Below are 26,876 nucleotides of genomic sequence, written 5' to 3'. Positions count from 1 at the left end.
TGTATTGCGCCTGCCCCGGGTGCATTAGTCTCCAGCAGTCTATCAGTCCGAGGGTATCTATAAACTCACTCAGCCAGGCCTGTGCCCCCGGGAGATCCCTGGGAGGGTAACGATCCGCCCCGCCAGATACGACGGAGTTAAAATCGCCCCCCACCACCAGAACCCCCCCCGGGAGCCCCAGGACCATTCGCCCCAAATCAGCGAAAGTTACGGTCTGTAATCCTGGTGGGACATAAACAGAAACGAGCGAGATGGTTCTGCCCTCCCATCGGCCTACAAGTGCAGTATACCGCCCTCTATCATCATGGATCACATCGTCCACCTCCAACGGGAGAGAGGCTCTAATCAGGATGCCCACCCCGCGTGAGCCAGAAGTGAACCCAGAGTGCGCAACGAGACGATATCCCCTCCTATTCATAGCATGGCAAGAATTCCCAATTAGATGCGTTTCCTGCAGAAAGACGATATCTGGCGACAGCCGCTGCAAAAACTGCAGCACTACTCCGCATTTAATCCTATCCCCCAAGCCATTCACATTCCACGAGAGTACTCTCAATCCCGTACCCCCCATCCCATCCCAGCGCACAACCCCCCCCCCCCAGAGAACACGATCCCGACCACCAATCGTATGGCGTGACGTTGCCTTGTAGAACATTCAAACATTCCCCAACTCCCCCCCCTCCCCTCCAACCTTCCCGTTACAACTCCCCCCACCCTGCACCCCTGTGTGAGCTCATGTAGCCCCCCCAACTTGCAGTGTGCCTGTCGCCCTAACATTAACTACGCTACAAAAAGAGACCCCAAAGGAGGAAGGGCCTCACTGAGCTCCCCACAACCCCCGGGCATTGAATAGAAACAGTGAACCAAGATATGAAAGTGTCATCACAGTAGTCAGTCACCGGGAACCAAAAGTCTATTCCTGTCCATCCAAGCCTACTCCGTTCCCTTCGGTATGTCCCTCTCGACGTCGTTGCTGAGGCAGGGTATCAAGCCAATCTCCAACCTCCTCCGGCCGATCAAAGAAGTGCGTCCGATCCTCAAACTCAACACGCAACCTGGCCGGAAAGAGCATCGCATATTTCAGGTCCATGTCTCTCAGCCGCCGCTTGACACCCATGAACTCCTGTCGCTGCTTTTGGACCAATTGTGTGAAGTCCGGGTAGAAACTGATATGAGTGTTCTCGAACTTCGTCGGCCCACTCACCCTCGAGGCCTGCAGTATAGCATCCCTGTCCCTGAAATGGAAAATTCTGGCGATGATGGGCCGTGGGGGAGCGCCCGGTTTGGGCTTGCCACCCGGAACTTTATGGGCCCGCTCAACCGCAAAGAATTTACTCAAGCCTTTGGGTGCGAGATGGTTGAGCACAAGGTCTTCCACGAAGAGGTCAGCCGCAGGGACCTCCGATTTCTCCGGCACCCCGATTATGCGCACATTGTTCCGCCGAGCCCTACTTTCAAAATCCTCCAGTCGGCGGACAGACAAAGCAGTGGACGTCCGCAGATTACGGACCTCGGCTTGCAAGTCAGACACGTCCGTTAACAGACTCGACGTCGTCAGACCCAAGGATTTGACCCTTTCATTTGTTTGTGAAAGGTCCGCTCTGACTAGTTTAACGTCGATCAAAACCGCGTCCAGTTTGTGGGCCAATGTTTCGAATTGCTGGCCGACCGCCACTTTCATCTCATCGATGGCACCCATGACGTCCTGCAATGTTAACTCCGTCGAAGATCCCGGGCCATCCTTGGGTCCCTCCGGTGACTTATGAGGGCCACCAGGGGAACCTCTCGGCTGGGTATAGCGATCCATGTTGTTAGCTTGAGTATGAGCTCCCCGCCTAGTCGTCTTGGATTTTTGCTTATCTCCGTCCAATCTAGCCGCCATTGTCTGATGGTCGCCAAGGGTGTCGGCCACTAACACGATAAGCAATCCCCGGAGAGCCAATCTAGGGAGCCTCGGTGATCCCGAAAGGTAATCCAGGCTAGTGTCCAAGAACAGGCAGGATACCCAGTCGTCCCACTATAAATCTGTGCTGACAATCCAAGGCCCCTCAGTTTCAGCGAGGAGACCCGAAACCGAAAGTGAAAGTAGGGGGTGCGCAACGGTCCAAGTCCCGCATGCCATTGTTGTTCACTTTCAGCCCGGGCACCATGCCAACTCTAGTCCGGGGCAAGGTCCGGAGCAGGCCGCCAACTTGGACTCGATGCTATTCCGGTTCCCGATGTCCGATTCAAATTTGGACAACAGGTATCACCTCCACGTAGGTTCGCCCGTGGAAGCCCGTCGATAGAATCAGGATAAATTCAGGATAGACGTGGGGAGTTGTGGAGGCCCTCGGGAGCCCTGTGCCTACGCGGCCATCTTGGTTGCGCGCTACGCTCCTCCTCAATGTCTAATTTTTAAGTCTTTATACGGTCGGAGCCCCAAATTCATTAACAGCCTTTTATCTAGGTACACTCCCTCTCGCAACCTCCGATCAGCACATCTCCAGTTACTGACCACCCCTGCCTTCAAGCTAAAACGACAGGGAGGATGCAGGTTTGCATCCCTGGACCCACGACTGTGGAATTCCTTGCCTATGGAGATTCGGTCATGTACTGATCTTCTGAATTTTAGGAAAATTCTTAAAACTTGGCTGTTTGTGCAGGCCCACGAATAACACTCTCTACTGGTTCCGGCAAGTTCTAGAGTTAGCACCATGAAACCTCTGGGTGTACGTGCGCTGTATACATTTTTTATAACATTAAGCCATTATCAAAGTCTTACAGACCTCCCATAAAGAAGCCTCTGACCCAGCCGAGCCATAATTTGTAGGAAAGAGAATTGGGTTCAAGCACAATTTATCAACCACTGCTTTGTCTTGCAGTATCCATATATCGAATCTCGATCTGGATGAATTATCTGCTATCGGGGCTATCTATCACTGCCCATGGTGGGTAGTTGTCTGGAATTCCTCTTGCTTCAATTCATATGTCAGAGAATCGAATATGAGTATCATCTAGTGCGAAGAAGGTTTATGCTCCTTTTAGCTGCCAAATGTAGGGCTGAAGTGGAATGCGGCAACATGGATGCCGCACTGCGTGTTCAGGTATGTCATTTCCACAATTCCTCTGACATCACAGAATTCACAGCCCCTCCCCGTATCAGGTTACTGTCTCACATTTGCTTACATAGAGGCCCATTATTAGCTAGCAAAGTTGGTTGTAGTCTGGTGGGGATATACAATGAATCTAGGATAACTCGTTCTCCGTCCCAAGAACCTATCACAGCTACATAGCATCCCTGAGATACTTCCAAAATCTGCTCCACTCATTGCCTGATTTGTAAAATAATAAGTGCTGGTGCCCAAAGTTTTTCTCAGAACTCCATACCCGGCACTGACGAATGGTGGGATTGCCCAATACCAGTGCTGCATAGTTTTGATTCCACCTCATTCCTTTCCTTTTTCTTTCACCTCCCTGCCCATTTATTTCACTCGTGCATGTTCATTTTCTTCCATGTTTTGTCCTTTGTAACAGTTCTTTGTCTTTCTCTTCCTCCTCCTTTTTTTTTCCTCACTTTTGCTGTGGGTCAAAGTCTGATGAGAAAAATTAAGTGCCCAAAAACAAGTGCCAGTGGGCCCGCCTGCAACAACCAGCTCAAATAAAGCACTGCCTCTAATATATAGGTGGTTGGTCTCTTGATAAAATTGCTACATTTCTGTTGTCTGACATTACACCAGAATGGTGTAATAGGAAAAAACCGCCCCATCTAACACTGGGCTATTGGTACCTCTCAGATGCGTTTCCTGCAGGAAAACTACATCTGAACCAAGTTGCCCAGTCCATTAACATTCCAGATTAGTTTGAGATTGACTTGTCATCATATACATCCACCCAGTCAACACCATTTTACCAGTCTTCTACCACGTTCAACAAACATGCTTAACAACAATGTCACTAAAACTTAAACAAGTACAACATCAGTTAATATAACCTCTTTACCAACTTTCTCCTACGCTGTATCCCCTGTATGGCTTACAATTGCCCACCACGCAATTCACAAACTGTTGCTCTTAGACTTATGTCATATTCAGCTAAGGTGCCCAGTTTTTCTTAGGCACTCTTATATGAGAGGGACAAGAAACAACATTAACAACTCTACCAGCATGGAGACAATGTGTTCCCCAAAAGTTTGACACTGCATTTTGAGGCATCATTACTAACAAATCCATGATTCATAGTATCTGCAGTCAGTTCCCTACCTTGCAAGTATTCTTGTCTGGCACAATGTCTTAGTCTCTCACCTTATCCAGTATTGGGGTATCTTCCATAGATTCACATGCTGAATCATTCCCCGTCTTAAATCCTTCATAGGCTACAATGGCCCAAGGCCATCTAAACAGTCGCCTATCTATGTCCTTTTTAAAAAAGGACTAAATGTTGGTATGTAGCTAATCAGCTGTTAGCACCCTCTAGAACACTCCCAGCAGAGGCCAGTTCTCCTCAGAGTTTCACCACACGTCATGTGGAAGGCAGTCTCCCTGAGTGCTACTGCGTTTTCTTCTGTTCAGCAAATCTAGACATCATGTCAGACAAGAAAGGCCTTTTCCGCCCTTGTAAGACCTGTGGAAAGAAAAGGGTCAGTGTGGATGATCCACACAAGGAATGTATTTATTGCCTTTATCCCAGGCATAAGGTGAGAGATTGTAAAATCTGTCGCACCTTCTGTAACAAGACTCTCAAGAACCGAGAGGGAAGATTGTTATTGTGGCTCGAAACTACAAAACAGCAATCTCGCTCTTCTGATGACGAAGAGGACAGAGCTTCAACATCCCAGAAGAGGGCTAGATCCCAGGACAGTTCTTCAGGTGAGGGAAGGAAACATTTTAAACCTTCCCAGGAAAGGGCTTCAATTAAGGAGACGACTACCAAACGCTCCTCTGAATGAACTTTATCTGTGCCCTCTACACCTGTCAGGAAGGAAAGAGATCGCCCTAGAGCTTCCTCTTCTGATCCTGTAAGTAAAAAACCATTGAAAAAGCCATCGTCGATGACAATCTCTCTCTCTCGTCGACGACAATTTGTGTAACATCGTCGACGGCAACTGTGACGACGACGGTTATTCAGTCTCCTATTTTCTCGACTACAAGAGCTCCAAAGACTGTCAACACCCCTCCATCGACTACATTTCCGTCGACGAAGATACCGTCGAAGGCAGAGACATCCTCGACGAAGACGTCATCGACAAAGACACCATTGACGAAGACGTCGTCGACAAAGACACCATCGACGAAGACACCGTCAACTAAAATACCATCAGCGAAGATACTGTGTACAACAGCACCGTCCACGACTGCACTGTCGACGAAGGAAGTGCCCTTGCCTATAACTTCTGCACCGTCGAGGAGGATTACTCAGGTCACTAGAGTAACAAAACTTTTTTTACACCCGTCTATGCAGGACTATAGCAAGGTGTCGCCTTTGCTTCCATCTCATCTGCTGGAAGGGTATGTAGAAGAAGAGGATGATGATGATGATGATGACGGCCTCTATTGGTTAGCTCACAGCCCATCTCAGCTTCATGGTAAGTGCCAGGAGGATGATGAAGAGGATGAAGATTATCAAGATGAGGAACAATATTACCATGAAGGGTATATGGCTGCACGCCATAGTTATCAATTTAACTTCCAACAGGAACCACCCCCAGGAATATGGCCCATCTACCGCCATCATTAATCGAGAATCTTCAAGCCATGTTGCCGGATTACAGACAAAGATTCCCTCCTCAGCAACATCAATCAGAAAACCAGGTTCCTTAAGCGGAAGGCCGACCACACCTGTGAATATACCAGGCTCGGGGGCAATCGATCCCAGAGCACAGAACATTTCCTCCTCGGAAGAAGAGGTAGAGGAAGGTGATCTGCCAGATCCAACATATGCTCCTGATCCTTGGGGCGACTAAGTGATTCCACCACCATCCCCTCCTCCGCACTTCCCTTCAGACTCCCCTCCAGAAGATATCGGGGGGGGGGGGGTTCACAACTTAATGCAAAGGGCAGTCAACAGGTTCCATTTGCCTATTACTGTAAAACAAACAGAATGTTTCCTATGCAATTTCAAAGAGGACCCAAGGTAAGTGGTAAGCTCCATACATATCAATGACCATATATGGCAGGAGGGCATCAGGATCATTAAGACACCAGCATCCATACCACTGGTGCTGCCTCGTGTGGAGAAGAAATATAGGGCTCCGGATGACTCTCCATCTTGCCTTATTGGACATCTTAAGCCAGATTGTCATCTTCCAGGCTGCACAGAGGCGCTCTAAGATCCCGGTGACCCCGATTACTACCCCCCCCCAACACCAAGGAAGAGATGTACATCCTTGGGAAAAGGTTTTCATCAGTGGCAGCTGTGACAATCAGAGCAGCAAATGCTGTAGCCATTATCAGCAGCTATGACCGCCAGATGTGGTCCAACATGGCAGGACTAATAGACCTCATCCCGGAGGAAAACAGAGCAGATGTATGCGAGATTCTGCTGGAGGGTGAGCGTGTAGTTTCAGAGACAATTGGCTGTGCCCTTGACGTGGCAAATGCTGGTTTTAGATAGTTAGCAGGAGCTGCTGTACTTCGACGTCGAGGATGGCTAAAAGCAACCACCTTTAGACCTGAGGTACAAGCAAAGGTTCTTGATATGGCTTTTGTTGGTGAGTCACTCTTTGGAAAACATATTGATGACGCTCTATTGGCAATCAAAAATGATACGTACACCGCAAAGTCTTTGGGAGCTGTGCAGTACAGAAGAGTACCATTCAGAGGTGCTAGAGGGCGAGGATTCGCCACTTACAAAGGAGGATACCAGAGGGCTCAACAATATCAGCCATACCAATCTCAATATTGGAAATTTTAATGTCAGGGTACCAGCCCATCTTCCCTCCCTGCCCGAGGGTGCAAACATTTCTGGTTATGTACAACGGTGGCATGAAATAACATCAGATAACTGGGTGTTGGACCTAGTCACCAATGGTCACACTCTAGAATTTATTCAGCAGCAACCAACCTCTCCACCCAAGGGTCCTCCTCCCCCTCGTCTTCACTTATTACGAAAGGAAGTCTTGGCCATGCTTCTCAAGGAGGCAATAGAAGAAGTACCATTCGCTCAGAAAGGAAAAGGTTTTTATTCTCGTTTTTTCCTAATAAGAAAGAAGTTTGGAGAGTGGAGACCAATTCTGGACCTAAGGAATCTCAACAAGTTTCTCAAGAAGCAGATGGTCAGGATGGTAATGCTCTCCGATATGCAGGGTTGCTTAAACAAAGGACATATCATGACTTCGCTTGACATGGAAGACGCATATTTCCATATCCCAATCTACCCGAGGCACCTTAAATTCATAAGATTCACAGTGGCTGGCACCCACTATCAATTCAAAGTGCTCCTGTTTGGCCTCAAATCAGCACGACGGATCTTCACCAAGTGAATGGCGCCAGTAGTGGCGACCCTGCAGTCTCACAGGTTTCGAATATTTCCGCACCTCAACGATTGGCTGCTCAAAACAGCAACAGTGCAGGAGGCCGATCAACAACGAGAGCTTGTCTCCGTTCGATACGTTGAGACTTACCCTAAACAGGGAAAAATCAGTTTTGCATCCAGCTCAAGTAATATCTTTCTGGGAAGCATCCTTAGACACCGTTCAATGCAAAGCGCTCTTGTCTCAGGAGAGACGGATACGTCTGCAAAAGCATTGCAAAGACCATATAAAGAAGGGGTCAGTTTCGGTGCGAATGTACAAATCGTTCCTGAGGATGTGCTCTTCAGCGATAAATCTGGTACCTCTAGCCAGACTGACGATGAGGCCTCTTCAAGAGAAACTACAGAAACAGTGGCAACAAACTTTGGGATCCTTCGAAGATGTATTTTAAATCACAGCACGGATGGTGGAAATACTACAGTGGTGGTCTCGGGCAACAAATTTCGTTCAAGGCCTGAATTTCCTACAGAACACCCCAGATTTCATTCTAACAACGGCGCCTCCATGCAGGGCTGGGGAGGTGACCTATAGGACTTGCAAATTGAAGGCAAATGGTCTTCGGGCAGAGAAAGCAGCACATCAACAGCTTAGAGGTCAAAGCCATATTCCCATCTCTCCAAGCTTTCCTGCCAAGAATAGCATGCTCATCAGTGTTGGTTCGTACGGACAATACGACCAGCATGTATTATGTCAACAAGCAAGGAGGAACAAGATCCATTACGCTATATCAAGAAGCGCAAGAATTATGGGAATGGACAACGCAAGATGGGATCTCGTTAAAGGCTGAGCATGTCAAGAGTCTGCACAATACCCTAGCAGACACGTTAAGCAGGTCTCAGTCCAGTTGCCACGGGTGGGAGCTAGAACAATCTCAACTGTACAAGGTATTTAGAAAATGGGGGAAACCAGCGTTGGACCTCTTCGCAATGGAGGAGAACGCCAAATGCCAGTATTATGCCAGCAGTTTCCCTCTACCAGGGTCAAGGGGGAATGCCCTTTTAATGCGATGGTCAGGGATATATGCCTACACTTCCCCCCCTATCCCATTAATTCCCAGGGTGCTAAACAAAATGAAATCGGAAGGCTGTCGTCTGATCCTGATAGCGCCACAGTGGCCCAGGCAATACTGGTTCCCTGAACTGCTCCTGCTGTCGGAGGCGAGGCCCATTCACATGAAGCCAGCCTCAACAATGTTATTGAGGAACAAAGGCCAAGTGAATCATCCGGACCCACACTCTCTTTATTTACTCACATGGCTCTTGAATTCCTAGAATTTAGGGACCTAAATATACTGCAAGAGTGTAGAGAAATCATTGATAAATCCTATCCTGAAAGCACTATCAAAACATATTGTTTGAAATGGAGAAGATTCTGTTTCTGGTGCAAAAGAAATAATGTTCACTCACTGCAAGCCCCTGCTGAACAGACTTTGCCATACCTCCTCTCTCTGGCTAAATCAGGTCTCACTTTCTCTTCAGTAAAAGATCACTTGGCTGCAATTTCCTGGTATAGGAAATCTCCTCAAGCTCCTTCTCTTTGTGCATCTAGTCTTATAAAGCCGTTCATGAGAGGTCTTTTCCGCACATTTCCCCCGGTGCGTGTGCCTCCTCCAGAATTGAAGCTCAATGTGGTCCTGGCGCAGTTGATGAGACAACCGTTTGAACCAATTCCCAAGGTGGAGCTTAAGTTTCTCACATGTAAGGTATCCCTCTTACTAGCTCTTACTTCTGCAAGGAGGGTGAGTGAAAAACAAGCCTTTACAGTCAAGGAGCCTTTTCTACATTTCACTGAAAACTATGCAACTTTACGGACGAACCCGATGTTTATTCCAAAGGTACCAACACAATTTCACCTCAATGAACCTGTGATATTGCAATCTTTCTTTACAAATCCATGTAGCCCAGCAGAATGGGCATTGCATACGTTGGATATCAAGTGGTGCTTGAAATTCTACCTACACAAGACGAAGGAGATAAGGAAAACAGATCAGCTCCTGTTCGCTTACGGACAAGGAAAACAAGGACCAGCTGTAACAAAGGCTAAGATCGCCAGATGGGTCTCACCCGCGTTTCAGTTCTGTCACGTAAAGGCTGACAAGCCTCTGACAGCAAGAACTAAAGCACACTCCACAAGAACAGTTTCTGCATAGGTAGCTTTATTTGCTGGAGTGACATTAGACAAGATAAGCCGTGCTTCGACATGGAAGAATGTCAACACGTTTACGAAGCATTACAGTCTACGCAACGAGAGGATTCAGCATTTTGTCAAGCGGTGCTACGGCATCTCTTCAGTTAAGGTCAGCCTCTTTGACATAAGAGGAGCTCTTTCTTTATTCTAATAAAGGTATTGCGTTAATCTGGAACTGTATATATAACTGTGTATGACTGTTTTTAATATACGTGTATCTTGAAATATTTATCTAAACAGTGGTGTTTGTAGCTTTTTATTTTGCTGGAACATTTAGTGCACACATTTTATGCTAGATTTTAAATGATTACTAGAAATGTTTCTGGTATATGTCTATGGCATTGGGAGTTTAAGGTTATATGTCTCCCACCGTCCGCTAACAGTACAGATTCATGGTACTGCTTGCTAATCTGATTCAGGCATGTGAATCTATGAAAGCTACCCCAATACTGGGTAAGAAAACAAGCTACTTACCTATGGTTATCCAGTATTGGTATCTTTCATAGATTCACATGTAACCTGCCCTCCTCCCCGTGGAGTCAGTTCTCTTTGAATTTGGGATCCTTACTTCCCACTTGTGCTTAGAAAATCTGAGGAGAACTGGCCTCTGCTGGGAGTGTTTTAGAGGGTGCTAACTGCTGATTGGCTGGATGCCAACATTTAGTCCTTTTTTTAAAAAAAAGGACATAGATAGGCTACGGTTTAGATGGCCTTGGGCCATTATAGCCTATGAAGGATTTACGGCACTGCTTGGATATTTTACAGTGGGACTCCCATCTTGACGACGGGGAATTAATCAGGCATGTGAATCTATGAAAGATACCAATACTGGATAACCATAGTTACAGGTAAGTAACTTATTTTCTTCTGCTCCTTTTAAAGCCAATCCAATATATCATCTGGGGATATTAAATGCCAGGGCTTTCCCCTGGTAGGAATCCACAGTGTGTCTGGGAACATAATAATGTATTAGATGTCCTTAGACCTCGGTTCCCGCTTGATGGCATCAAACGTTCTTTGTTGGTTCTATACACTTGTGTGAAAGACGGAAAGATGAGCACAATAGTGTTTTACAGTCTCAGTAACCCAGACTGTCTTGCAAACTCGTAGTATTATATGATAGTAGGTGAATTAATAGAAAAACGAAAACATAGAAACCACATTGGAGACAATAGTGGAAAACCAATTTTGAGGAAAGACAATTTTAAGGAAATACAAAAAAATCGAAGATTGATGGAAACATTTTGCATTTTAAATGAAAGATAATTTTGAAGAAAATCCAAAATTACATTACTCTTGGTAAGTTTTTGGGCTTAGGGATGGATCATGTTTAGGGTGATGAGGGGGTTCTTAGAGGTCAGGAATAATTGGAGTTAGAATGGGATTTTTAGGGGTACAGAAATGGGTGTAGTGCAGAGGCGGAGAGCGCTTTTTAGGGTTCATGGATGAATGGTGTTTAGGTGTGCCAGGTGTTTTTGGGTTTCAGGGACAGGTGGAGTGTATGGGTTTCGAGGTTTTGGGGTTCCTGGATGGGTGGAGTTTAGAGCTGATGAGGGATCTTAAGGTTGGGCTGGTGAAGAATTTTTCGGATTGGAGTATAGAAGGTTTTTAAGGATTCAGGGATGGGCAGAGTTTAAATGTAGAAAGGGGTTTTTAGGGTTCAGGCATGAGTAGTTTAGGGTGATAAGTTCTTATGGGTCATGGATGGCTGGTGTTTAAGGGATTTTTTAGTGTTCAGGGAAGGCTGGAGTTTGGATGTGTTGAGGTGTTTTAAGGGTATTGGATGGGTAAGGTTTAGGCATAGAAAGGTGTTCTAGTGTTCAGGAATGGGTGGGGTTTGGGGTAGTGAGTGATTTTAGGGTTCATGGATGGTGGATATTTGAGGTAGAAAGGGCTTTTAAGCTTCAGGGATGAGTGTTGTTTAGGTGTGGTGAGGGGCTTTAGGGGACAGGAATTGATGATGTTTAGGTGTTGTAAGGGGTCAGCAATGGATTTTGTTTATGGTGGTAGTGGAGAAATAAAAGCATCCACAGTATTTGTCTGACAATGTAGGCGATATAAATATGAAATAATGTACCCTGAGGTAAAACACTGAAATAAATATCTCCGGCAGATTGTTTCTGAAATTAAAACCTGCAACCATTGCAGTTACACATAACAAATAAGCAGTCAAAAGCCAATTTCGACCAAAAAGACCAAAACAACTTTCTATGAATTGGTTTCTACAAAAACGTAACTGCCATTCATTCAGAAAATTTCCATTAAACAGTTTGGATGAAATGGCTTCTCAGTAATGACATTCCATGAAATCGTTTATCTATGAAATCACATACAACCATATTAAATTGTGGTCTCTAAAATTGAATTGTCAAGTTATAGTCACACTGGGCTGTGCACCAAGTCTTGGTATGGGACTGGGCTTGATGCGCCCTGTCAACAAACACAAAGTTACACAGATCTTACGGCTGGAAGGTATTCTTGATGAAAGTTTCTGCAAACAATTCAAATATGGGTATCTCATCTCATTCCGGGCCATCTACAATTTGAGTATTATTTTGGTGTGATCAGTCTTTTTGCATACTCCACTTTTTGCGGTCAGAGACTTTACTTTTTTCTTGAGCTGTTTTTTGTGTTCCTTCATAGATTTCAAATCCTGTGTGTTCTTCAATTCCTTTTTTCACTAGGATCACCCTCTCCAAGTCTGCACGTAGGTGCAATATTATTCATCTCTCCTTTGGTGCTGTCGCTTCACACAGACTCCTCACAGCCCAGGTCTTCAACAGTCACCACCCAATGTTCCTCTGTACCCTTCTTGAGCAGCAAAATCGTTCCACTGGGCCTTCTGAGTTGCCTGGTGCTTTCTCTCTCCTTGTGTCCCAATTTGTTACAGATGTCAATGCAGCAGTAATCACTTGCCCCAGAAGGGGAGGGGAATGGGGTACCTCTATGGTCTTGTCAGCTCTCCGACATTATATAGATGGTTAAAGAACTGTGACACAGTCAGGATCATTTCTGCCTTCCGGAATCCTGATATTTTGTATCTCAGGCATATCTCTTTTTTTAGGATGTTGTTGTCCCTGGCTGGGAGCTCTTGTGTTAGCCGGCTGTCTTTGCTTGTGGCAGGCTTCACCCTGTTATAGTGAAATTCAATATGCCAAATTACCCTTTCTTCATGTTTCTTCGAATTAGCTCTATACACAGTCTACTGGGTAAATCAGTGGACCCCATTCAGTCATATAATCAGCAAATCCTGCTTTTAGGATTAGTTTCCTCATACTTCAAGACAGTTCTTCAAGTAAAAGCGGTTAATGTGTTTTGGGATGTGAAAGACGAGACATGGTGATCTGTAAAACCTATACGGATGCTTTATCGAATGATGAATGAAACAATGTGCTTCCCATGTGTAGTGAATTTTTATGGAAAATCAAACTGAAATTATTATGGGGTCTGACACAGACAATATACTGAAAAGAGCACAGTGGCCGAAATTGTGGGAGGAAATGCACCGAAAGGTGGGTACTTTATTATGTTGTCTGGTCATGCCCTAAGATCTGGTTCTTCATACAAAAACCGAAGAGTGCAATAAATAGAATTCCAGACAGACATCTCACTGACTAGTTGTTCCTCTTTTTCTTTAGTCCGAGTATTCAACAGAACTGACCAATAGCACTAAGTGACAAACCATGCCTCTCTCTCTTCAGCACCCAGTGTTCAACATAACTAACCAACACCAATAAATATCTATTGAGAATCTTGGTTGTACTGTTGAGTAAATGCATAACGGTAAAGTGACTGTCAGAGGCACCACCAGCACTAAGATAGAGGAGGGCAAAAGTAAGAGTTGGGGCACATGGAGATGATTACATATTTTTTTAGACAAAGGGCACCCATACTAAACCCAATGTCACTGCCTTACTACTCAAAAATCATTGAAGAAATTTGTCTCCCACAACACCGATATACCTGCAGCCAAGATCTGTCTTGAAAATAAATGATGGGCTTCCACAGCAACACACCTCAGGCCTAAACATCCAGAAATCCATGATGCTCAACACTTAACAGATGTGAGATGTGAAACATAAACTCTTAAAGGGAAAATATGGATATTAGAAATGATGTGTAATTGGTTCAACAAAGTGTGTGTCTCTTCTTTTTCTGTACTATATTGAAAATCCATCTAAAATTAAAGAGTGAGTGGGTCCCACTACAATAAATGCAATAGACTAGCTTTTCGGCATTTTGAGCTGGCAGACGGGACGTAAAATGAAAGTGGCATCGTGCTGTCAGTATCAACAATGATATGGCTGTCTTAGGGTTGTTCTAAGCATGTTTCTTGCTTTGGGAGAACAAGCGGTCCATTATTCTCACGCCATTGTTTTTGTATACAGAACTTTTCTGTCTCAATTGATTTCATTGTTTGCCATGGCAGATGTAGATAATATTAACTTATGTTTGAGATATCCCTGATCTAGTTTATTAAGTTCATGATGACATTTCTATACCGTTCCATGTCTTTGATACATTGTATTGTATAGACAGATGACACACGAAATTCAAGCTGAGGCTTTAAAACGTAAAGTGGAAGATGATGCTTGGTACCAACAGCAAGAACTTCTTAAGGGAGCAGAAGAACAAAGGAGAAAAATTGTGTTTGAAGAGGAACAAAAGCTTGCAGAACAGAGACAAAGGTAGTTCCAAGTTTCTAATAGGTGCATGATGCACATTATTCATTAATTCGTGAAACAACAAACCCCTTACGATTTATGTTTGCTAAAGTTGTTCCTTATTTTCTTGACAAATTAGCCATTTCTCTCATGCTACAGAGACAAAATACATTATAATGGTGCCTATGTCTGTAGAGTTGATTTGATTATAATTGTAGGGATAAATAATTTGTTCCCTCCCATATACTTTTAATAATAAAATTGATGTGAAGTTTTGAAGAAAATATATTTATTTGAAGAATTGCATATTAAATCAGCTCCTCTTGAAATAACCACATCGACTGTTCAGCAGACATAGATGCTAAATAAAAGAATCTTCTCCAGGTAAGCAGGTTCCTTTTTCCCTTTCATTGCACCCCTTCCTCGTCTCATGTATAGTACTCTGTTGCTTTATAGATTAGTTTGCATTATATAAATACTCGTTCGTACAAGCATATCCACATTGAAATCGGTTTCCCAGAACCAACGGGGTACTGGCTTTACTATATTCATTTGCTTGAAAACCATAAAATAGATGCACATTGACTGTCATTCAAAGTTCTGTAAAGGCAGCTCTAGAATGGTTTTGGATTGCAAATTCAAGAGTTGCTGTTCCTGTAGTTTGTCATATTATGGGGCTTTCACACCAAAACATCAAGCAATCATCTTGGATGAAAATACCCCTTTTGGACTTTTAAGGCTTGCTTACGTTGCAGCATAGTGTGTGTAAAACCTACACGGATGAGGATTGTGTACTGCTTTACTGATTGATGAATGGCACAATGTGCATCCCCTGTGTAGCAAATTTTAATGGAAAATCAACCAGAAATTATTTGGGGGCTGACACGGACAGTATACTAAAAGAGCACAGCGGCCCAAATTGTGGGAGGAAATGCACCAAAAGGTTTGGTAAAAATGTTTGGTAAAATTGTCAAAGAGCTTTTGAGCCCATCAGTCCAGTTTCAAGGAGATCTGCCGTAGTGTAAAACCTTTTAAAAATTGCGTTTGATTGCCTTGATTCCATCTCAAACATCCTCAATGCTGATTGTCTACTCCCACACCAAGTGCATAATAAGGATTGCTCAATTTTCAGAAGTGTCTTTATGGTCTCTATTATAAAAAAAAGTTGATCTTTTCAAAATAATTGCTGGTTAGTAAAAGTAGAGGCTGAGCTGTTGCTGTCATTTACTACAGATATCATTTTCATGGCTCTACTGAATCACGGATTGTTACTGTGGCTGATTATGATCATGTGTTTACCAAAGTCACCTAGATGCTGTAATCCAACTAAAGGAGCAGCTAAACAAGCATAATCTACTCCTCCTCATCCAACACGGGCAATCCTAACTTTGTATGTTCATTAATTCTAAAACAAGATAGGGTACTTTTTCTCTGCCTTACCTCTTGTGGAAAAGTGGTGGGAGAACAGTATGATTTAGTTCCATAATTACAGTTTGAGGTTGTTTTTGTAGGAATTAAGAATGTAAATCACAGATTGCACAGGTGCCTCTTTTCTTTGTGGAAAATGTCAACATATTAGAGAAATTGAAGAACCAGAGGTTAAGTTTCATGTAATGAACTTTCACCTCAGCCCAACTTTAACTATACAGTTAAAGTAATCTTTTCACTGTTATTATTATCTGATAGAGACATCTAGCTGCAGATTCCTTACCTTAGAATTATCCCCAGGTGCCAGACTGGATCTGCAAACATTTCTACAACAGTACCTCTGCGCGTCGAGCGACTCCGTAACTACGTCGTCCACCGGATGTGACGTCAGCAGAGTCCATATAAGCCCTCTCTAATGCACTGATGTCCGTTTCTTCCTTTCTGCTCTTCCACGCGGATCCAGAGAGCAGACCCTCTGGCCAGTTTTGTCGAGGAAACAGTGTGCACTACGATGTCGACCCCGCATCTTCAATCTATTTGCATGTGGTGTCTGAGTGTGCACCCTGACTCCGAACAGTGCGGCTCATGTCTTCAGCTTCGGTCGTCCGCGTTGTAGGAGCACTCCATTATACTGTTAGTGGCGCGGTGGTCGAAGGCCCTTGTCGGTCGCAGTCCTCTTCTTCCTCCGTGGATCGCTTCATGGCCAGCTCTCAAGTCCCTCGTCCACGCTGTTGGCTGGTAAGTCATACTGTACGCGGTTAGCATTGCGTCCTTCCCCGACTTTACCACGTATGCACAGCGCCCCTGACATGCCTCCTATTCCTCCAATTTCCGGGACGGAGTGAGAATCTGTCCTGCGCCTTCCAGCGTTTACTGGCGCTAAGGCGAGTCTGGCTCATGTGAGGGAATACTGTCTCTCCCTTTATGGTATTTTTGGTTCTCCACTTCCCTCTGGTGCGCGTCTCGGCCCCAAGGAGGTCGGTGAAGCCTTAGCTGACTCCCAACCAGCAGGACCTCCGTTAGTGTCAGTGAGGCTCTCTGAATCTCTGATCAAACCTTTATTGGCTAGACACTTTTGCCATTCAACAAGGCTCCTATTGCCATTTGGTCCAAGCTGTGCTCAAGCCCTCTAGTCAGTGGGCCAGTTACCAAGGTGTTCCTGATTTTCTGACAAGGCATCTTATACCTGAAACCGTAGTCGTTCATGCATGGACATGTAAAGTCACTCCAAATTCCTTTTTCCTGACCCTCCAAATAAAGAGTTAAAGGGTATTGTTACATTCGGAAACATAATTTGTTGTTCAGCTAGTTTAGCCTTACTATTTCCTGGATGGCCTCAGAGCCTCATTGGCTCAAACAATACATGAAGGCCAGAACAGGGCAAAGAATGTCTTGCATGCTGGTTTTGACACCGCAGAATGTGTGGTCAGAGCTATGGACACCAGTGTAGTGCTTAGTAGGCATGCCTGAATACGATCAACCGGTTTTGAGTGTATGTCCAAGTGTCTCTTATGGACATGCCTTTTTATGCCTTGAGATTAAGGGAGAAGGCTGATTTTGCTCTCAAACGTTTTATACCCGTAACTGCTGAGGAAAAACCATAATGGGGATTTTAAAGAGGCCCAGGGTTTGAGGATTGCCCTGGAGGGACCAAGAAAATAACTGGAATATTGCTATATTTTGGATGTTTGGGTAAAAGGGGGAAAGAAGTTCCCGATGAAAAAGTGTCAGTTTTCCTTCCTAGAAATGGCATAATTGAAAGGTTTGCTGTGCTAAAATCACCATCTTCCCGGCTTTCAGGAACACGCAGAGCCGTATTTAAAAAAAACTAATCTTACACCAGATTTGGCATTTTTCTAAGAGGTAGCACTTTTTTCCTAATTTTTGTGCTTTCAATCTACTTCTACTTTGTGGTGGACACAGGTGTAAAACCCATGGGTGATGGTAAAAAGCTATATATTTCTTAAAAGTAACACAATTCTGATCTCAGCAAGGGGTCATTTGTGTAGATCCCAAAGGTTTTCATAAAGAAACTAACCGATGCAATAAAAAATATTGAAAATTAGTAGGAACAGCCGTTTATGACAACGTTTTTATCTTTAACTTCCTGTCAAATTGACCGATTCACAAAAGCAATACGCCTTTATGTCCTCTAGAACCTCTAGGGATATATAGGGTTTATAGATGCTCCAAGTACCCGAGGTACCCAGAGCCGACAACTGATCTGCAACTTACAGTGGATTTTCATTGTGTACAGAGTATAGAGCAGTTCATATGGTAAAAAGTAAAATGTGAAAAATGGGTATGCAGAACAATCTATGTATTTCTGAAAGTATGCTGAGTTTAGGAGCAGTGGTTATTTGTACATCTCTGAATTGGTGGGTACCTATACTAGCATGTAATTCAGAGTGTATTTTCCACAATTTCTTCTTTCATACATATTGGCTTACATTTGGAAGGGACAACGGCAGTGAAATCAAGTTGATGATAGCAAGTGTTCTACTCTGCTATGTTCTTACTCGACTCCCGATAAAAATGGTACCCTACTTTTGTGGCAGGGCCAAGCACCTGAGGCACAATACACCACAAAATGAGACCTGGAGGCATCATATTTTACTCGGCAGGATTCATGCTTTTTTTTGTGCCTGGGTAACTTCAGATTTTGGACCCTAGCTCAGCTGCCACCCAGTGAAACCTACCACACCCTGACATTTCTAAAAACTAGACACCTGGGGTTGTCCATGGTGGTGTTACTTCTGTGATGCTAACAAGACATTTTAACCAAAAACCCTTGCAATCCTCAAGCTGTGCCTAAAAATGCTAATTTCCCTCACATTTCTGTGAGGTAAGGTTCTAGAATCCATGTGAATCCACAAATGTCCTCCCGCCCAGCATTCCCCTACATTTCCTGATAGAAATTGGTATCTCACTTGTGTGGGTGGGCTTAGCTGCCTTGACAGGAAGGGGCCCAAACTGGAGACCTCAACATTTCTTGGAAAACAAAAGTTAGCTGATTTGTCAATGGGGGAGTTGCGATATTTGGGCCCTGGTTCGTCGGCCACCTAGGGAAACCTACCAAACACAGACATTTCCAAAAACTGTAAACTTCCAGAGTCTGCAGGGATCCACAAAATGCCTTCATCCTGTCCCCCTATTCTCATGTGCCCCAGGTGGACAGAAAGACTGTTAGGATTTTAGGGCTGGAGGATAAACCCAATGGTAGTGTGGGCCACACACACACACCATCTTTTTTCTACAAAAATAAAATACAACCCTGGTGTCTAGTGGGCTTTTTGTCCCTCAAAGGACAGATTGGAGGTAATCTTCCTGAAGTCTGTTGGGTGCGTTCAGGGTTCTGAGCATAGTCCGATGCCTGGCCAGGTGGCCCCCTCACCCCTTCTGTTTTTTGGATCCTCATTTTCACTGGTGGTCTAGTGTGTTTTCTGCCCCAAGGGGGACGATTGAGGGTTATCATTGGGGAAGAAATTCTATGGGGATTGGTGCAGGGAGAGCACAGGCCTGTGCCCTGGCGGGACGGCAACCTCCAAAAGAAATACTGCAAATTAAAAAATCCCTGGTGTCTAGTGTGCCCACCTGTACCTGGGGTGGTATTTTGGGTGTCAGCATCCCATCCCCAGCATCCCGGGGCAGACAAATGGGGCCTGGGGCAGGAGGAAGCAGAGGTCCATGGTATTGAGGCCAGCCCCTTACCCCGACACTCCCAGAAATAATGCAAGTGAACAATCCCTGGTGTCTAGTGGGCTTTTTATCCCCACTGGCTAATAGGATCCAGGACAGCAGCTGCAATTGCACCTCCCCCACCCCCCCCCCCCCCCCCCCTCCGCGAATCCTCATCCCTGGTGTTTGGTGGGTAGACTCTGCTTGGGGAATACCCCTTTTGCAGCTGTTGCCAAATAAAAAATCCACTAGGTAGAAATAAAACTGAAACAAGGACATTGTCCCTTTTCCAGCGCTACCGCCTCCATGAAAATCGATGCTCGAAAGGTAGAGTTATGCCCTTGGGCACCTATCCACTGAAAGTGAATTCGCTTATCGGCTAGTTTCACTTTAACTGAAATGACGTCAGCACATCATGCACCCGGATCGTTATTTCAGAAAGAGATAAGAAAGACCTTTAAATTAAAAAAAAATGGTAACCCTCTGGTACAAGCACTAGAGGCTCCTTTAAAGCCCTCCCGAGCTCCAGCCAGTGGCCGGTTGATGCACTGGGAAGGGAGTACAGGTGTCGCCGCACTTAAAAGGTTATGGTCACTCAAACCACAGCAACATCCTTGTGACTCTTGTTTCCCGCCAAACAAAGACATCAGCAGTACTGAAAGTTTATTCCAAGGGAGTAGCCAACAGGCAGTGCAGTCCATCTCACCCTGTAGAGCAGCAGGCCTTCGTTGTAGATATGGTGGTAGCGGAGGCCTGATCCTCCGGCTGGAACAGCACTTCTCGGACTCCTCCTACCCTATTGCAGCAGCTTCCATAACACTTTAACTGCCCTCACAGTCACATTTTCAGCCAATAGGAGGCAGGATGCAGCATTTCCTACTTGGCTGTAGATTCATCACGTTGGACAGATGGGTGTTTCAGATCATTTAAAGGGGCTACGCCCTGATCTTTTGTTCCTCATTGCCCCATTTACCTCCCACATCACAGCGACTGTCCACGGACCTTTCTGCAATCTTGCTGCAAGAACTCAACCAACTGTTGGCCAAGGGTGCCATTGCGTGTGTACCAGCTTTGGAGAAAGGGAAGGGTGCTATTTGTGCTACCTCAACATCCCGAAGAAGAATTTAATCCTCAGGCTTATACTGGACCTCTGCCCACTGAAAGCCTTTCTCCAGAAAGGCGAATCCTGTCTCTGATTCTTTCTGCTCTAGACCCAGGAGACTGGCTGGTTTGCCTGCTCAGATGTCAGGGATATACGTGTTTCCGTACCTTGACATCTGGCTGCTTAAAGCAGCATCCAGATGATGGTGGAGCTCCTCACATCTTTTGGGTTCTCCATTAACGAGCAGAAGTCTCACCTGGGCCCCACACAGAGGATTATTCATTTGGAGCTGTCCTGAACACAGTGGCGTTCAAGGCCTTTCTACTGCCTCAGCCTGCATGGGACATTCAGGATATGATTCTGATGTTTCAGGCTCAATACTGGGTCTCTTTGGGGATGACTCTGAGGTTTCTTGACTCCTAACTTTGTGCATCCTCTTCATCTCAAGCAGCAGATGGCATATACAGGTCCTGCAGTGGAACCTTTCGTTTTAGTAGACCTAGCATCAGGACTACCTAGCCGACCTCATCTAGATCATGCATTAGATGGCTCTGGTTCTTTTGTGGTGGCAGACAAGTGCCAACCTGACCTGTGCATGCCATTCTTCTTTATTCACCTAAGCTTCATAGTTGGTACAGATGCATCACTTCTGGGTTATGCGTCATCAGGCAAAGGTGAAATCAGAGGTCTCTGGCTCTCGTGTTTTGGTGCAGAACAAAGTGAAGAGTCAACATGGCACACATCCCTGTTGTGCCATGCCTAAAATCCACTGCCCTGGCATAGGTAAGCCACCCCTCTAGCTGGGTGCACTATACCAGTGGTGAGGGTACAGGTGCCATAAAGAGTATATGGTGCCAGGAGTTTGTCAATGCGAACTCCACAGCACCATAATGGCTTTATTGAAAACTGGGAAGTTTGGTATCAAACTTCCAACATTAAACCTGCACTGATGCCAATGTGGGAGTTAATGAAAAATGCACACATAGGGCATCTTAGAGATGCCCCCTGAAAAACGACCTAAGTCTAGTGTCCGGGCTGAGTGGCTGCTCGCCAGCTGCCATCACCTACATGTTTCTGGACCCCCTGGGTCGAGAGCCTGCCGCTCTCGAGGTCCTGAAACAAAGTACATCCTGGAACGTGGTGCCTAGGCTCCTCCCACAGGATGGGCAGGGCCCACGAAGAGGAAGCTCTAAAGGCTTGCCGCCTTGGTGAGCAACCCCAGCCATTTGCTGCTCCTAGCAACTGGCCCACACCGGTTCGGACCCCCATTTTGAAAGGGAGAATCTGCGTGAAAACCAAGTTAGGAGGAGAGGTGTGCCCACCATTGCCAACCCCACCCCTCAAGTGGGGGAGGCGAGGTGAAGCACAACTCTTAGTCCCAGCCATCTTAAAGATGGAGGACCCAGCCAACCAGTGTGAGGCTTATACCCCCCCTCCCACTGGAGGGTGACATAATAGGGGCTGACCATCCTAAGGAAGGGACCCATTGGTCCCAACCTCTACTTACCTACCTTTAACGCTCCTAAACTTACTATTTAGGGGCAACCAAGACCTTGCCTGCTCAGACAAGCAGACAAGAAGAAAGAAGAAGGACCGAAGAGCCGTGCTGAGAAAGAAGAGGAGGATAACAACTGACTTGGCCCCAGTCCTACCGGCCTGTCCCAATCTCGACCAACTACAGCAAAATCCCGGTGTCTCCTGCAGCTAGCAGCCCCTTAAGAACCTGGAGGATCTGCCCTGCCTTCCAAACCAAAGATTCTGTCTCTAGTGAGCACTGGACTTGATCAAAAGTGACCGTCTCCAACTGACTCTGTGAGTCCGCACCACTCAGCCTGAGTGACCCAATACCCTAAGGAGGTCCACCCACTGATCCTAGTCTGGATCTCAAGGGCTCCTGAACCTCCAAACGTTCCAAGAAACAAACCTGCAGCCAACAACTGAAAGGTCCCCTCAACCGCAACCGAAGGCGACCCTCAAACCGACTCCGTAACCGATACGGTCCAGAAGGAGCAACTGCGACCATCCAGTCGACTCCCTCACCATACGCTGTGGTCACAGAACGACTATTCCAAGCCCAATTCGCCTCAACAGCGGTGACCGACTCCGAGGGAACCGCGACCAAATCCTCAGCCAAGAGCGCATCCTACACTTGGCCGCCCCGGTGCCGCTAGTGGTGTAGTCCTTGTGTTGGCAATTCGGCCTTTAGTGATGACCTCGACCCCAGGAGCTGTTTTCTCCCCAATCTTGTGGCCTGCTTGAAACAGTCCCCAAGCCCCTGGCCGTGCTTAGCTCGTTGGCTAACGTGTCATCCCTGCATTCTGCACCCGACCGCCTCTGTGCCACAGGCAGTGCGACCCGAGTGCCCGTTTGACCGAATGCTACCCGCGGAGCAGTAAACTCAGTTCTGCCTTTTCAGGACTAAATGTCGCTCATGAGTAATACTTTAAACCTGTATTAGGTTTACAAAACGCATTAACTAATTTTTCTCCCTTTCAGGAGATGTACCAGCCTTGTATCTAGAGATACCTGGCTGTGCTAGAAAAGTATCTGCAAAGTAATTCTGACTGTATTTCCAGAGTACTTCTACTGTAACAAATTCACTGCATACAAACTGTATTTAAACTGCTTATGATTGGCAAGTATTTTATACTGACCTATACCAGGCCTGGCTTGGTTCTAGAAAACAAAATACAACAAAATAATACTTTCATACAAACCAGTTGTCAAAGTTCAGTCCTTGAGTGTGTGAAATCATCTCATGCCTGGGTTGTACAATAAATACTTAGCAGTACCCTCTGATAAGGCCTTACTACTCGACGACGCTACCACAAAATAGAGAGTAAGGTATTGTCTAGTTTAACCTCTGCCTACCTTTTGGGACCCATTGGACTCTGTGCACACAATACCTCCCGTAGGTATAGTATATACAGAGCCAGCTCCTACACCATCATCACTGCGTGCCATGTGAATGAACTGCAGGTGCTTGCATTGCAATCTGCTGTACACCACCTGCTGTGCAGACAAGTTTGTGTTGAGAACGCAGGTAGCTTTCTTACCCAAAGTAGTAACACCTTTCTGGGCAGGGCCATCTATCACTCTTCCAATGTTTTTCACTACCTCTCACACTTTGAAGGAAGAGAGACTCCATCAGATCATCCCCAAACGGCTGTTAAGCTTTTACATTGACTTCACAAAAGACCTTTGTGTCGATTTCTGAAGTAAAGAAAGGGAAAGCAGTGCAGAAAGCTGGTGAAGATGGATAGTCCTCCACAAATTGCTGTGCGCTGGCCGGTAAGCAAACTTTGGGCTTGTTTCACCGGATCCAATGCTGCTACAAAGGTAGTGGCAAGAGTGTTGCTGTTTTCTGGACATCCGCTACGCTGCAAGGTGGTCATCAGTGCACACATACATGAAACATTGCTGACTTGACAGGTCTGACAAGAGAGCCATTTTGCCCACCTGGCCCTGCAGAACTTTCTGATATGAGTCCACTTCACAGACCCTCCACCTTTTGGAAGTTACTGCTGTGGTATCTATTCTAAAGGTGAGGAATCTGCCGTTAGAAGTATCCATCAGAAGAACAAAGTACTTACCTTTGGTGATGGATACACTATTTAACTACAGGTTCCTCACTGCACACCCACCTCCCTGTCAGATTATAATAAGGTTTCAAGTTAGATTTTGGTCTAATGACTTCTGCATTTTTTCATAGTACTGCGCGTCTGAGGGCATGAAGTATTTTAAAAAACTGATAACTGGAAGGGGTGGTGCTTATCTGCTGCTCCACCACTTCCTAGGCGGTATGGAGTAATTGTGGAACTGCATAGTACCACCTATTAGCATGCAGGAGCATTGCTAAGAAAGTTCTCCGGATCCAGTCTGGCTTCTGGGGATATTGTTGAGGTGTGAAATTTGAGGGTAGATTAGACTATCCACAAGAAAGAATGTTAATGAAGGTAAGTAAGTTGTTCATCATGGCCCTGTGTCACCCTGAGACTAACCCACATAAACATGCAACCATGAATCACAACAAGGGAACCAGTGGAGAACTCGGGCCGTTTGCTTTTGGCGCACACTTTGTGGTTTAGCTTCACACAGCCTATACAGTAGTGAATTGAACCCTATCTCTGAATGCCACACCACATCTCTCTCTCCTCCCCCGCTCCTTCCCTCCCACGCCGAGGCATCAGATCAGTTGGTCTTATTCTAGGCAAGGAGCGACCCAGTACTGATGGAGACAATTTATTTTAAAGCATTTTTATAGTTATTTACTTCTGTTGTTACTTATGCACCAATAGTAAAGATTTCAATAACACTTATCTTGTAGTCTATTTTCTGTTTTAATTGGGTTACCAATTGTCTTGCAAATTAACAATGTTTCTTGACTTTTCACAACTTTACAGTGTTATTAAATAAGTTTTAGTTTGAGATTTGTGGAGCTTTTTAAATGTGCAATACTGTTACTGAAAATTATTCACAACAAAGATAAAAGGAGTGTTTTTTCAAATTTGCTGATAGTACTTCAGTTATGAGTATCGACTTATGAAACTGTCCTCATGTGTTTTTGCCTGAAGACTGGCTGCAATGAAAAAGGAGCTGAGAGTCAAGGAGCTCCAACTGCTGGATGCCGCAAGACGCCGATTTCTGAAGTACCAGCAGGATCAACGCAAAATGGAACTCAGGAGGCTGGATGATGAGATTGAAAGGAAGGTTTGTATATCTCGCCTTCATATTCCCTGACAATGGTCTGTTCAAAAGAAGAAACGCTTTGCACAACGAAGGTTCCACAATATCCCTTAGCAAGGTCTAGGAGTAGTAAATACTAAGGGCCCGATTAAGATTACAGCGCTCCTGGGGCCGCCGTACCGTCATTGGCGGTCCGACTGCTGGATTATGAGGGGTGTGGTCGGACTACAGCACGACTGCCTCCAGACTGCTGCCACTGTCAAGATCGTAGCTCTTGTGGCGGCAGTGGTGTGGACAGAGGTGGTCAGTTTAAGCGGTGCCAGCATCAGCACTGCCGTTGCCATTACGACCTGCCTTTCTGCAGACCTTTTCATGGCAGGTACACTGCTGAGAAAAGGTCGTCGGAAAGGCAGGTGTTGGGGGGCACAACTGTCTCCAGGGCGAGTTTCCCCTTGAGATAAATTGTCAGTGTCAGCACTGTTTTCCCCATGCCGTCGAATCGTTTGCGCACACTGTTTTGCATGCAGTATGTGCTGCAAGAAAAAGTGCACCCGACTTGCTGTGGGAAGTGCCGCATGGCCGGCAACGGATTGATGCTCTGTAGCAGAGCCGAAGCATGCCGCCGCTGTGGCTGCACCGCTGGCACACCAACTGCCCTGCAGTAAACTCGTGATATGGCCGCCGGCTTGGCGCCGTCCTCTTGATCGCCACCCTGACAGGCTGGCAGTGTGTCCGACAATCTCATAATCAGGCCCTAAATCTGAAAAAAAACATAAACCCCTGCTTTGTAACAAATTTTCATGCAATCCTGCACCTCCCAATACTAAACACATGAGAATGAAAAACATTTAAATTGAAGTGTGGATGACACTAACATCCCAGATTGCTTTATGAAAACATGGAAACTCAATTTTTTTAATATCCCATGGTGTTTTTTTTAATCTATTTATTTATTCATTTGTAGAAGTAGTCAGGTTTTGCTTCCCATGCATTCTTTTTGCAACTCTGTCTACTAGCCTACATTAAGCACATTTGTTTTTATTTAAAACAAATAACGACCAATTGCCATCAAAGCAAACCTCTCTCTGCAATGTAATGAGACTGCGAATGCATGAGATAATAATCGTTTTTAAAATGAAAATTTGATAGAAGTGATAGTGAATTGGGTCAGATAGCCACTGGCTTTGCCAAGTTGAAAGTCCATACAATACCTTTTAGGCAAGTTGCAGCTCGCTGTGCTGATTTACCTAACCCTGGCATTGTGAACAAACTCTAAAATACATCTCATTGTCACTACCCTGGAGGAGGGTGGGCTGCTTGACTTAAGGGGAGGTTCCCATGAAGGAGAACAAGGATTACAGGTAAATAACTTTTCCTTCTTCGGTATGAGATTTTCATTGGTAGTCCACATCACAATTACCATTTATTTTAAGCGTATTTATTAATACGGTACATTTGATATCATATAGCATAAGAAAATTAAAAGTACAATTAAATAATAAAAACAACACATCCATCCAACAGCTAAATATTAAGATCAAGGATAAAAGAAATCTTGTTAAAACCTTCTTACAAGCATTCAGAAATAGGACAGCCACTCTTGCTATCCTTTCAATCAAAA

At 45.3% G+C, this 26,876-nt stretch overlaps 1 protein-coding gene across 2 annotated transcripts in view; it reads left to right on the top strand.

Moving 5' to 3' along the window:
• Positions 1-26,876, top strand: part of TBC1D31 (TBC1 domain family member 31) — an 834,080-nt gene that overhangs the window by 564,372 nt on the left and 242,832 nt on the right. For both annotated transcript variants that reach the window (XM_085605032.1, XM_085605033.1), the window contains 2 exons: positions 14,233-14,385; positions 25,144-25,279. In XM_085605032.1, the coding sequence (XP_085461158.1) occupies positions 14,233-14,385; positions 25,144-25,279 (289 nt within the window). The remainder of the gene's footprint in view (positions 1-14,232; positions 14,386-25,143; positions 25,280-26,876) is intronic.

The sequence above is a fragment of the Triturus cristatus genome, chromosome 5_1, assembly GCF_964204655.1.
Source record: "Triturus cristatus chromosome 5_1, aTriCri1.1, whole genome shotgun sequence".
NCBI classification, from domain to species: domain Eukaryota; kingdom Metazoa; phylum Chordata; class Amphibia; order Caudata; family Salamandridae; genus Triturus; species Triturus cristatus.
The sequence above is the reverse complement of the archived record's forward strand: the minus strand, read 5'-3'. Positions and strand labels throughout refer to the sequence as shown.